General features: G+C 39.6%; 1 protein-coding gene across 2 annotated transcripts in view; it reads left to right on the top strand.

Moving 5' to 3' along the window:
• The window catches only part of bard1 (BRCA1 associated RING domain 1), a 176862-nt gene that overhangs the window by 36014 nt on the left and 127322 nt on the right, over window positions 1-13526 (top strand). For both annotated transcript variants that reach the window (XM_043693340.2, XM_043693343.2), the window contains one exon: window positions 9805-10850. In XM_043693340.2, the coding sequence (XP_043549275.2) occupies window positions 9805-10850 (1046 nt within the window). The remainder of the gene's footprint in view (window positions 1-9804; window positions 10851-13526) is intronic.

Consider the following 13526-nt stretch of genomic DNA (forward strand, 5'->3'; position numbering starts at 1 on the left):
TGTGCTAAATTGCCCACATAGTGTTCAGGAATGTGGAGGTTAGGTGCATTAGGCAGGAGTAAATATAGAGTAGAGGGAAATGGGTCTGGGTAGGTGTGAACCTGTTGGGCCATAGGTCCTGTTTCCACACTGCAGGGATTTGAATTCTAAAAAATGAAGTGAAATGAAGGTCCTGCTTTAATCAGTTCACTTTTTTTTCTTGCAGCGGGTTCCTGATTGAATAGAAAAAGTAGCAGTTGGATACAGTTAATACAGAGAGACAGTTAATTGGACTGCTTTCCTTACAGATATAGCAGCACAAGCAACTGATCTCCTTTCAAAAGCCATTATGTGAAATGACTTGTATCTAGATTTAATTGTTAAAAAACAATTCACTTCAGACGTGTGATCTCACATCTTTATCGGTTTGGGAGGCTAAGCAGTTCAGATTTTTTGAAAAGATCTTTTTATTTGTGCTTTATTATTTAATGTGCACAATTACTATAATTATTGTAAGTAGTTAGAGGGACTTGTCTGTTGAATGCCAAGCATTTAGTGCCGAGGACAATGGCAATGACAAGTTGCTGATTTTAAGTCAACCTTTCAAGATTGGTTTTTAAATATATAGTTGAACTTTCTTCATTTGATGCAAGATGTCGTTTTTTGAAAGAAAATTGATTTCAGTAAGGCTTTCTGACAGTTTGCTTCATATTTTTGCCTCCTTATTTGTTAAATTGTACGATAAATGAGATTACTTCAATGTATTGATTGCTCATTTTCCTTTACTTTGATAACAGCAAGATTTTAGGGATGGCTATAATAGAAGCAATTCAATCCTCATTCTCCATCACAAAAAGCCTGAAAGTGGAGTAATTTTAGAAATTGTAGATACTTATCCGCTTTGGGAATGAAAGGTTGCTGGCTTTCCAATTTGAGTGTTTTACTTTTGCATGTGAGTCAACCTGTCACTGCTGTTTTTAGTTCTGGTACACATTTACAACATTTCTCCATGGTTCACTGGACCAAGGTATGCAAGACTTTTAGAATGTGAATTTTTAAGGCATAGCAGAGTAGTTTGCATCATTCTTCTCAGTCTTTCTTTTGTGATTGTTTCTATTTGCTTATGTGGCTACTCTTAACAAATTGTAAATTCCTTTGCTCCTTTACCCTGTTTTGGCTTATTTTCAAAAAGGATGTATCCACCTATTTGAAGGGGGTGGGAGATTAAAATTTTACAATGGAATGTGATGACAAGAGAATAGATCTGTTCATTTTAACTCAGATACACCAAATGTACCAAATGCCATTTATCGTGTTTGCTATCTTAAGAGGCAACTACATATAGCAGTGAAAGTTTCCTACTGGCAAAACAGTACTAAAGTACCACAAACAATAAAGAAAAAGATTGAACACATCAAATAGAAAGAAGAGGAAATCTTGACAGAATGAGATAAACTGTTAAAAAAAAAGTAAAGGCAGTACAGAGGGTTAATCACTTCACCTCATGAAAAATGTTCACACAGTACCCACTTAGTAAAAACGAAAAGACTTTGAGGAGTGGCGCTTCAACATAGTGTCTAATTCTGGGGAGCATTTATGTTATTAGTTTAAACTATTAGCAATAGCAAAGCTTATCAATGTTGCGGCAAATGCTACATTTTCTGGTTTAAATGGACACTCAAGAGTAATTATAATTGTCTCCAAATATATACCCGAATCACAGAATATTTCTTTCTTGATTCATGTGGCCTGTTGGAATGTGAAATAGTAGGGTTAGTGTTGACTGATAATTTTGTGGCATAATCACAACCTTAGTCATGCCCTTTTGGGTAAATGTAATTGAGAGAGAGAATTTTAATATTTTAGATAATGGAAGGCTCAGTTATTTTTGTTCAACTTGGAATGCAGTATATAGTCTTGAATTTTAATTTAAAATTCCTGTTTTAAATACAAAGGGCTAAATTTATGCATTAAGGACAACATAAAATGGAAAATACAGGGAGTCATTTAACTAAAAATGTGTTAACTATGCTGAACATGTTGGTGCATGTGTGGTGTACAACAGATCTTAATGGATTTGAAGAAGCAGCAAGATAGGTTCTTGCTGACTTATGGGACTCAGGGTTATTGGAACTTCAGTGGATAGGCTAAATAGATGGGCTAAAGAATTTCTTCTGGAACTAGTTTTGTGTTAAGATACTGTGAATATGTACTAATGCCTACATAGTGCATTTTTTGCCTTCTCTTTGACTTTAAGAACTTGCTTTTAATCCTTTTGTCCTCATCCTTCATCTGGTAAATTTAAAGTTTCAACACGGCTTAGACCAGAACTTAGAGCAGAAATTAGACAATTCAGCACATCGAGTCTACACCATTCTATCATGGCTGATGAAGTTGAGAAACCTATTCTCCTGCTTTCTCCCCGTAATCCTTGATACTCAAGAATTGATCTATCTCAGTCTTAAATATACTCCATGACCTGGCCTCAACAGCCTTCTGTGCCAGTGAATTCAATAGATTCACCACTCTCTGGCTGAAGAAATTTCTTCTTATCTCCATTCTAAAAGGTCTTCCCTTTACTCTAAGGCTGTGCCCTCAGGTCCTAGTTTCTCCTGCAAATGGAAGCATCTTCCCAACATCTACTCTGTCCAGGCCAATCAGTATTCTGTATGTTTCAATTCAATCCCCCTCATCCTTCGAAACTCCATTGCGTATTGACACAGAGTCCTCAAACGTTCCTCATATTTTAAGCTTTTCATTCCTGGGACCATTTTTGTGAATCTCCTCTGAACACATTCCAGAGCCAGTATATCCTTCCTGAGGTATGGGGCCCAAAGCTGTGCACAGTACTCCAAATGTGGTCTAATCAGAGCTTTATCGAGCCTCAGGAGTGTATTCAAATCCTCTCAAAATAAATGCCGTCATTGCATTTGACTCAACCTGCAAGTTTACCTTGAGAAAATCCTGGACTAGAACTCCCAAGTCTCTTTGCACTACAGACGTCTGAATTTTCTCTCCATTTAGAAAATAGTTCATAGCTCTATTCTTCCTACCAAAGTGCATGACTTCACACTTTCCCATGTTGTACTCCTTCTGCCACTTCTTTGCCCATTCTCCTAACCTATCAAGATTCTTTTGTAGACTCCTCACCTCCTCAATGCTACCTGTCCCTCTACCTATCTTTGTTTTATCTGCACACTTAGGCAGAATGCCCTCAATTCCTTCATCGAGATCGTTAATGTATAAAGTGAAAAGTTGTGGTCCCAACACTGAACTTTGTGGAACACCAATTGTCTGTAACTGCCATCCTGAGAAAAACCTTTTTATCCCCACTCTGTTTTCTGCCAGACAGCCAAATTCCTATCCATGTTAGCACCTTGCCTCTAACACTTAGTAGCCTCCTGTGCGGCACCTTGTCGAAGGCCTTCTTGAAGTCCAGGAAGATAATATTCATTGGCTGACCTTGGTCTAACCTGCTCGTTACTTCCTCAAAGAAGTCTACCAGATTTGTCAGGCATGACCTATCCTGGATGAAACCATGCTGACTTTGCCCTATTTTACCATATGCTTTCAAGTATTCAGAAATTTCATCCATCACAATGGATTCCAGGATCTTAGCCACGACCAAGTTTAGGCTAATCGGTCTGTAATTTTCTATCTTTTTGCCTTACTCCCTTTTTAAACGAGTGTCACACTGGTGATTTTCCAGTCCTCTGGCACCCTCCCTGATTCTAGCGATTCTTGAAAGATTGCCACTAATGGCTCCATTATCGCTTTCTCTCTTAGAACTCTGGGGTGTAATCCATCTGGTCCAGGTTATTTGTCCATCTTCAGGCCATTCGGCTTATGTTGCATCTTTGCTTTGGTGATGGCCACCATACTCCGCTCTGCCCCCCTCACTCTCTTGAATCTTTGGGATATTACTTGTGTTTTCCACCATGAAGACTGACGCAAAGTAATTATTCAGTTCCTTAGCCATTTTCTTGTTCCCCACTATTCTCTCCTCAGCGTCATTTTCTAACAGCCCAAAGTCTACTTTTGCCTCTCTTTTGCCCTTATATATCTAAAGAAACTCTTTAACAGTTTTCCTTTATATTACTGGCTAGCTGACCCTCATATTTAATCTTTTCAGTCCCTATTTCTTTTTTGTATTGCCCTCTGTTTATCTTTGTAAGCTTCCTAATCCTCTGGTTTCCCCCTGTCCTTCGCCACACTATATGCTTTCTCTTTTGCTTTTATGCTATCCCTGCCTTCCCTAGTCAGCCAGGGTTGCCTCAACCTCCCTGTACCATGCTTCTCTTTCCTCAGGATGAATGTCTGTTGTGTCTTCTGAATTACTCCCAGAAACTCACGCCATTGCTGTTTCACTGTCTTTCCTGCTAGGGTCCTCTCCTAGTCAATTCTACCCAGCTCCTCCCTCATGCCTCTATATTCAGCTGTAATACCGTTACCTCAGATTCTGTTATCTCCCTGTAAAATTACATAGTAAATTCAATCATATTATGATCACTGTCTCTTTAGAGTTCCTTCACCCTAAGCTCCCTTATCAAGTTTGCCTCATTGTCCAACACTAAATCCAGTATTCCCTATTGGGCTTCACCAACAAAGTCCATCATTGGCCCGCTAGAATGTCATAGACATTCCACAAATTCCTTCTCTTGCAATCCACTACCAACCCGATTTTTCCAGTCCACATGCATATTGAAATACCCCACGATGACTGTAACTTTGCCTTTCCTGCATATCTTTTCTATATCCTGGTGTATCTTGCGTTCCAGTTCCTGACTACTGTTTGGAGGCTTCTATATAACTCCAACTATGGTGTCATTTTAACCTTTCCGGTTCCTCAGTTCTACCCACACAGATTCTACACTATCTGACCCTACTTCGTTTCTTACTATTGATTTCATTTCATTTCTTACTAATAAGGCAACCCCAACCCCTCTGGCCATCTGCCTAGTTTTTCAATAGGATGTATATCCTTGAATATTCAGCTCCCAATATTCAGATCCCCTTGCAGCCACATCTCTGTGAAGCCCACCATGTCATACCTGCCAATTTTGATCTGCACCACAAGCTCACTTACCTTATTCCTTATCCCTGTGTGCATTCAGATGTAATACCTTCAGTCCTAAATTAACTGTCCCTCTTCTAACTGTCATTCGTTTGTCCAGTGTGTTTGAAGTTTGATGGCTAACCCTTTCCAAACACTCTGTTCTATTTGTGTCTGTGCTTCAGATTTTAATAACCTCTCCTGAATTCAGCACACTTAGCTATTCCTTTAATTTGCGTTTTCTAAGTCCCCCTATAACTGAGCCCCCCCCTCCAATATTTAGTTTAAAGCCCCGTCTACAGCCCTAGTTATGCGATTCACTGGGACTCTGGTCCCAGCATGGTTCAGATGAAGACAGTCCGATCAGAAAAAGGTCCTTCTTCCCTACTACTGGTCCTAATGCCCCATGATTTCAAACCCATTTCTCTCACATCAATCTTTGAGCCACACATTTATCTGCTTAATCTTATTGACCCTGTGCCAATTAGCTTGTGGCTCAGTTAGTAATCCAGAAACAAAGACATGCATGAGAATTCTTAGGGGCATGGCATTCTAACCAGAACTCCATTAATAAACACATTGATTTAAATCCTATCTACCTTAGACCTTTTTTTTAAAAAAAAAAGAAATGACATCACCCACCTTAAGAAACCAAGACCTATAAATAGAGAGGTAGGACATACCCCCAGTGTTTCACCGGAGGCTCTCTCTGATGACATTACCTAGTATGGTGACAAAACATCTGAAAACAAATCTTCCAGCTCAGCGAGCTAACTTGCATACTTCCATTTAGCCTCTGCATCCCTAGGCACTACAGACAATTTAGCATGGTCAATCCACCTAACATGCACACCTTTGGACTATGGGAGGAAAACAGAGCACCCGGCAGAAAACGCCCCGATAAATGGAGAATGTGCAAATTCCACAGAGATATTTGTAGCTGGAGCTACAAATCTTCTCAAAAATTGCTAAGATTATTACCTTTTTGGTACTGCCTTTTAATTTAGCTCCTAACTGTTCATATTCCCTTAGCAGAACCTCTGCCCTAGTTTTATCTACGTTGGGTATCTGAGGACATTAAGGATATCTGATTGTTCATATGCCTGGCTCAATACAGAAAAATAAAAATACTTGCTATTATTTTACAACGCAGATTATGATTTTCCAAAATTCCCGAGATCCATGAACAGTTCCAGCAGTTTGGAAGTTTATAAATGTAACACTGCTATTCAAGGAAAGAAGGAAGGAGAAAGAGAGTTGAGAGCTACAGACCAATTAACCTGACATCAGTTGTTGGGAAAATGTTAGTACTTATTGAGGATTTGCTGACAATGCACTTAGAAAGTCATCATATGACCAGACAAAATCAACTTGGTTTTACAAAAGTGAACTAGGAGAAAATGAGGACTGCAGATGCTGGAGATCAGAGCTGAAAAATGTGTTGCTGGAAAAGCGCAGCAGGTCAGGCAGCATCCAAGGAGCAGGAGAATCGACGTTTCGGGCATAAGCCCTTCTTCATATTCCTGAAGAAGGGCTTATGCCCGAAAAGTCGATTCTCCTGCTCTCCTGACCTGCTGCGCTTTTCCAGCAACACATTTTTCAGCTTTACAAAAGTGAAATAGTTTTGAAATTTGTTTTGAAGATTTTTGAGGTGACATAGTGGTGAAGTGTTGCCCCTCAGTGCCAGAGACCCAGATTCGATTCTAGCCTTGGGTGACTCTGAGGAGTTTGCACGTTCTCCTCATGTCTGTGTGGATTACCTCCGGGTGCTCCAGTTTCCTCCCACAGTCCAAAGATGTGCAGGTTAGATGAATTAGCCATGCTAAAAAATTGCCCATAATGTCCAGAGTTGTGCAGGCTAGGTGAGTTAGCCATGGTAAAAACCCATGCAAGGTTATGGGGTGGGGTGGGTGGTGTGGGTCTGGGTTGGAGGATTGGTGCAGTCACGACAGGCTGAGTATTCTCTTTCTACTTGATAGGGATTCTGTGATTCTAGGATATAACTAGTAATGGTAGATAAAGGTGAATCAGTAGATAATGTTTCTTTGTATTCCCAAAGGGTCACACAACAAGTGTCACACAAAATGTTAATAAACAAGATACATTTGACAGTAATTAATAAACATTGATAGTGGAGTAATTAACAGGATGCAAAGAACAGGCAAATGTGGGGCTTTTTCAGGTTGGAGAATGTAACTAGTGGAGTGCAGCAAGGATCAGTTCTGAGACTTCAGCCATTTATATTCTGTGTTAATTATTTTAACAAAAAGACCAAAATAATATCTCTAAGCTTGCTGATGATTTAAAGCTGAGTGGGAATATATGTGTGGAAGATGTAAAGATACTGAAAAAAGACAGGAAGGCTAAGTTGTTTTAAAAAATTCTCAAGGTCAGGTTCGTAGGAGAGTAGTCTGACACAGAACAAACGACCAAGAGGCGAGTCTGCTAGAATATGAGCATTTTATTCCCCGCAGCGTCGCCACAACCAGGTCTCATACTTACAACGGGTCTGGCTTATACTCACTCTACATGTTACCGGAACTGGGAGCCGTCAGTTCTCGTAGAGCGGTTGCCAACAACCCACGCTCGGCGGTTAAACGTAACCCCGGAGCAGACTCACCGAACTGGAGACTTTTCCAGCTGATATACTCTTTTCCAGATATAAACATTCATGTGAACAGCAGAGCAAGGCTAAAAAACACATTCCATTCTGGTTACATACAGATAAGAAGATTCACACGGGGAGGTGTGTAATAAGATTCACACGGGACTAAGCAACACCTCCATTCCGGTTAGATTCACACATGTATTGGGACATAATTTTTAACCGTTTCACCACATTCCACTGCTTGGCCCAATACATGTGTTACATTATGATTCACACATGTATTGGGACATAATTTTACACCACATAAGTGAGGGGGCAACAAGGTAGCAAATGGGGTATAATGTGTGAGGTTATTCACACTGGTTGTAAGAATTGAAAAACAGAATATTTTTCAAAAGTAGTGAAACACATGTAAATGTTGATGCTCAAGAATTAAGTCCACCCTTACAAGGGACACAAAGTTAGAAATCAATTAGGAAGGTAAATTAAATTTTGACCTTTTATTATAAGGTGACTGGAGTATAGTAACAAAGGAGTCTTGTTACAATAATATTGGTCTTTGGTGAAACCATACTTGGAGTATCATGTACAGTTTTGGTCTCCATATCTAATGAAGCATATACCAATCTTGGCAGTACAAAAATGGTTTGTATAGTTTATTTACTAGATTGATTCCTGGAATAGGAGGGTTGTTGTATGAAAAATAAGTTCATTTTGTTTTCTCGATTTTAGGGGAATCGGAGCTGATCAACTCATCAAAATGTATGAAATCTTGAAATGGGTGGATGGGGAAGACAGAAATTGTTTTCTCTGGTTTGGGAATTTGATTTATTGTCATGTGTAATGAAGTACAGTGAAAAGCTCTGTTTATGAACAGTACAGGCAGATCATAATAAGCAAGATGTACAGATCAAAGAGGCTTAAGCAGAGGCATACAGGTTACATTGCACAGACCTTGCACAAGGCGAGATTAGTGTGAGCAAGATCAGCATTATTTGAGGCTAGAGAGTCCGATCATCAGTCTACTAACAGCTGGGAAGAAACTGTTCCTGAACCTGCTGGTGCACATGTTCAGGCTTCTGTATCCTCTGCCTGATGGAAGAGATTGTAAGAGATCATTATCAAGGTGCAATGAGTCTCTGATGATGTTGGCAGCCTTTCTGCAGCAGCGAGCTGTGTAAATGGAGTCCATGGATAGAAGATTGACTTGTCTGAACTGTGCATACACCTTCTGTAATTTCTTACAGTCCTGGGCAGACCACTTGTATACCAGGCTCTAATGCATCCGGACAGTATGCTTTCTATGGTGCATCTGTAGAAATTGGTGAGGGTCCTTATGGACATTCCAAATTTTCTGAGAACAAGGACTGCACAGCCTCAGGATAAGGAGCTGATTGTTTCATACTGAGATTAGGAATTTCTTCAATCGGAGGGTTATGAATCTTTGGAATTGTCTATCCTAGTGAGTTATTAATGAAACATTATTGAGTATGCTCAAGGCTGTGAAAGTTTCCTAAGAAATCAAGAAATGTATGGAATGGGCGATGTTGCAGTAGGAGAATAGGCAAGATTTTATTAAATGGCGAAGCAGACTAGAGGGGCAGAAGAGACTCTATTCTTGTTCCCATTTCTTATGTTTCTATAGTAACTTTCCCATCCTCAGGTCATCCAAAAGTGCTTTACAGCCAAAGAACTGTTTTTGATATATGCTCACTGATGTAGGAATACAAATTGAAGGTGAAAAAATGATTCCATACTGCAGTGGTTTTCCCTGGCCTTGAAATTAGACCCAGGGTAAATGGACGAGATGATATTGCATATTTTCATGTAATATTTTAAAAAATTACATATTTCAGTCATTTAATTAAGAAGCCTAAAGCGATTCAGTACCTAGAATTTGAATAACTGGAAATTTTGACCCTGGGCACTGCAAAGCGGGAATGTGGGGTGGAGGCCTGGTAAAATGGTTTTGATTTTTTTTCCCAATTTTGCTCTTGATAAAGGGGATTCTGAAGGCAAAATCAGAAACTTGGAGTTTTGTAGGCAAACGTTAAGGAAGGTTGCTCATGGATCTTGCTTCTGATGTACTGCATATTTATTTAAAAATTCATGCAAAATATTTTTCTTGATTGTTGTGTAATATCTATTACTATGTTTGTATTAGGTGCCAAATGCAAACCAACTGGATCAGTAATCGGACCTGAAGATGTAACTGGTAAAAAATGGCAAATGAGAACATGGTTCAGTCCACGCAGTAAAAAAATGAGGTGTGTGCTCGATATGAATGCTTCCAGGAAGAATCAGAAAGTGGCTTCCAGTTCTGACTTTAATGGGTCATCATCATCTGTGTTTGAATTCATGTCATCACCATCTCCTCCACTCAACTCTCCAAAGAAGAAAGCTCCGATTAACTCAAAACAGAGAGTAAGGAAAAGATTAGCTGATGCCAATAAAGGTTGGGGTTTTGGAAAGAGAAGAAGCAAGAAAATGGAGAGAGGAAATGACAGCCCTGAAAATATAGATTATCATAGAGTTGTCTCATTTTGCAGCCAACCGGTGGTCCTCAGCAGTCAGGGACAAACAGTTGCAGATGAGACAGCTGAAGAGTCACTTGCTGTGCCACAGGATGACAATGTAATCGACTCCAGTGCAGAATTTTTGACCAAGAATTTGATTGAGAGTTCTTCTGAAGCATGCTGTACTCCAACAGTCTCCAGTTGCAAAGATATTTCCCTTGGACAAACTTTCAATCAGGAAGGAGACACATTTTCTCTTGTCCCCATCCCAGCCACACACACAAATGCTAAAAGATCAAGGAAATCATCAGATTCACGCAACCTGACTCTTGCCAAAAAGAGCAGAAAAGAAGTACAGAATTCTTGCTTTGAAAAGTCATCTGCAATTGTTTGTGAGCAAGCTAAGTTAGACACACAACAGGAACTTTCAGCTACTCCAGCACGTCAAACTGAGTTAAGCAGGAGCATTAATCAGACACAAGCCCCTTCAACAGAAAATAACTGTGGTACACCATCTAGCAGATACAATACTCAAGAAAAGCAATGTGCAACCCCAAAATCTCCTCAAACACCACAAGCTACATTTAGAAGCCAGTTACCTGGAAGTTGTGCAATGACTCCAATCTCACCTCTTACTCCCACAATGAAAAGGAATCACAAGGGTGAGACTCCACTTCACATCGCTTCCATAAAGGTACAGTACATCAATAAAAGATGACAGATAACGAAAGCCTTTTTTTCAAAATTGCTTTAGAGTTGTAGAGATCTGCCCTTTGGCCCATTGAATCTGTGCCTGTCAAAAATAGCCACCTGATTATTACTAACCCTATTTTTCACCACTTGACCCGAAGCCTGTATATTTTGGCATTAAAAGGGTACCTCTAAATGCTTCTTAAATGTTCTGACGGTTTCTGACTTTACCACCCTTACAGGCAGAGAGTTCTGGATTCCATCATCTTCTGAGGGGAAAAAAAATTCCTCTCATCCCCTGCTAAGCCTCCTGTCTTAAGTTTATGCACCCTGACCATTGATTCCTCCACCAAAGCAAAAAGCATCTTTTCATCTGATCTCTCTGTGCCCCTCATAATTTTATATAATTTCCAAAGAAAACAACCCCAGCCTATCCAATCTCTCTTCAAAAATAAAACTGTCCAGCCTGGCAACATCCTGATAAATCTCCTCTGCGCCCTCACTGCAGTGTTATCACCGTGTTCTGAAAATGTGGTTTGTCAAACTGCACGCAGTACTTTAGCTGTGGCCAAACCAAAGTTTTATGCAATTCCAGCAACATCTTCCTGTTCTTAACTTTATGCTTTCACGTAAGGTAAGTATCCCATACTCTTAACCACTTTCACTGCCTTTCCTGAACTTCTGTCCTTGTTCTCAATCTTGAATAACACCTCTGTGCAAGTCCTGTTGCCTCTTTGTGAACCCTGAATGCTGTCAAGGATCAGTTTGTTCAAGAAGCTTACTTCCGAGCTAAAGACAACAAAAATCACCAAAGGGCAATGGAGCATAGAAAACTGGGTAGACAGGAGAAGGCTCTTGTGGCCTAGGAATGTAAGAAGGAGGGTGGATTGACATGGTGTGAACTATGCTATGTAGCAGAAGAAAATCCCCTTTACTTGGTTAGTCTCTAATGCATCCAGTTCCAATGATAGACCATTGACTTGAAATATTATCTGTTTGTCTCCACAGATGCTTGCCCATCTTGTTGAGTATTTCCAGCATTTTCCATTTTTATTTCCAATTGCTATCATCTACAGTAGTGTACTTTTCCTGTTCAGTGTCTGCTTGGTCACCGGGCAGCACCTATCAGTGTTTTATCCAATTTCTGTGCCATAACCATTTAAATTTGTGATTTGTTTAAATTTAACAGCAGTAATCTACTTACAGATGGAGATATGGAGGATGAATGGAAGAAATTTGGTTAATTTGATATCCACTATTAGTGTGCAGCAGAGGTTTAACGTAGATAATTTGAAATGGAATATTACAGCTTTAGGTCACTGTGCTTTGTCACTGTCTTTGAGGCATGTGCTGAATCTGCTGCCACTTTGAAATTGTGACATTAGGAAAAAAGGTACTCCTATTTCAGCAGCATTTATGAAGAACCCCCCCCACTTTACAGCTGATTTAAATACCTTTCAAGTAAATGCATTGTTGTAACACAGGAAACAAGACAACCATAAGCACAGCAACATCCCACAATCAATAAAGAAACAGAATTTCAGATGTTGCTTAAGGAATAGACATTGGCCAGGATATTACTGAGGATTTCTTGCTTTGCAAAATAGTGTCTTGGAATATTTTACTTCCATATGAGTGGCAAACAGGGTCTCACTTTTAACATTACATCTGAAAGTTAGCACCTAGTTTAATGTCAGGGTGAAGTACAGTCACTTCACTTTCTGTTTTGAGGTTTATAACAAGTGTGCCAACTGGGATTAGCTCAGATAGCTTCCCCGCTATCTCCCAGTCATATGATCTCATCTTGCGTTCAATGACAGACAAACAGAAACTGTAACTGCTATTTTATTAAAATGTCAGAAGATTCCTGAACAACCTATTTGGAGGAATGACATTTTATTGTTGGAGAAATGGGGGGACGAAAAATGGTCCCAGAAGTACTTTGGGAAACTGATGTGCCAGTTTTCTATAAAACTTACCACAAGTTCCCTGAGACACTTCCAAATTTGAGGAGTAATGTTAGTCATTTAACTTCTTGTCCAAAAAAAGCACTTTTAAAAATATATATGATTAGTTATTTGAGGGATGTGGTTGTCAATGGCAAGACCAGCATTTATTGCCCATCTCTAATCCCCTGCAGTGTTGATGAGCTGTTATCTTGAATAGCTGCAGTCTATGTGGTCAAGGTGGACCCACACTGATGTTAGATATTGTTTTTCAGAATTTACATGTGGCGATGATGAAGAAATGGTAATATATTTCCAAGTTGGAATGATTTGTGACCTTGAGATGGGTTACTCCCAAGTGCTGCTACACTTGTGATGGAGATTGTGGGTTTGAAAGTTGCTGTCAAAAAGGCTTGGCAAGTTGCTACAGTGCATGTTGCCCCAATGTCGCATATGTGATGGAGAGAGTTGCTGTTTATGGTTTTGGATGAAATGCCAATCAAGTGCATTGATATGTTCTGGATGGTGTTGAGCTTCTAAATATTGTTGAAATACAGTCATCCAGACAAGTACTCCATAACATTTTTGACTTGTGTCCTGTACATGGTGCAAAGGTTTTGAGAATTCGGGAGGTGAGTTATTCGTCACAGAATACCAGACTCTGACTTGTTTATTTGGCCACAATGTATACGCTACTGTTCTAATTATGTTTCTTGCCACTGACAAATTTCATG

This window comes from Chiloscyllium plagiosum, unplaced genomic scaffold, assembly GCF_037043375.1.
Source record: "Chiloscyllium plagiosum isolate Xiang-an unplaced genomic scaffold, Cpla_swu_hap1 HiC_scaffold_7, whole genome shotgun sequence".
NCBI classification, from domain to species: domain Eukaryota; kingdom Metazoa; phylum Chordata; class Chondrichthyes; order Orectolobiformes; family Hemiscylliidae; genus Chiloscyllium; species Chiloscyllium plagiosum.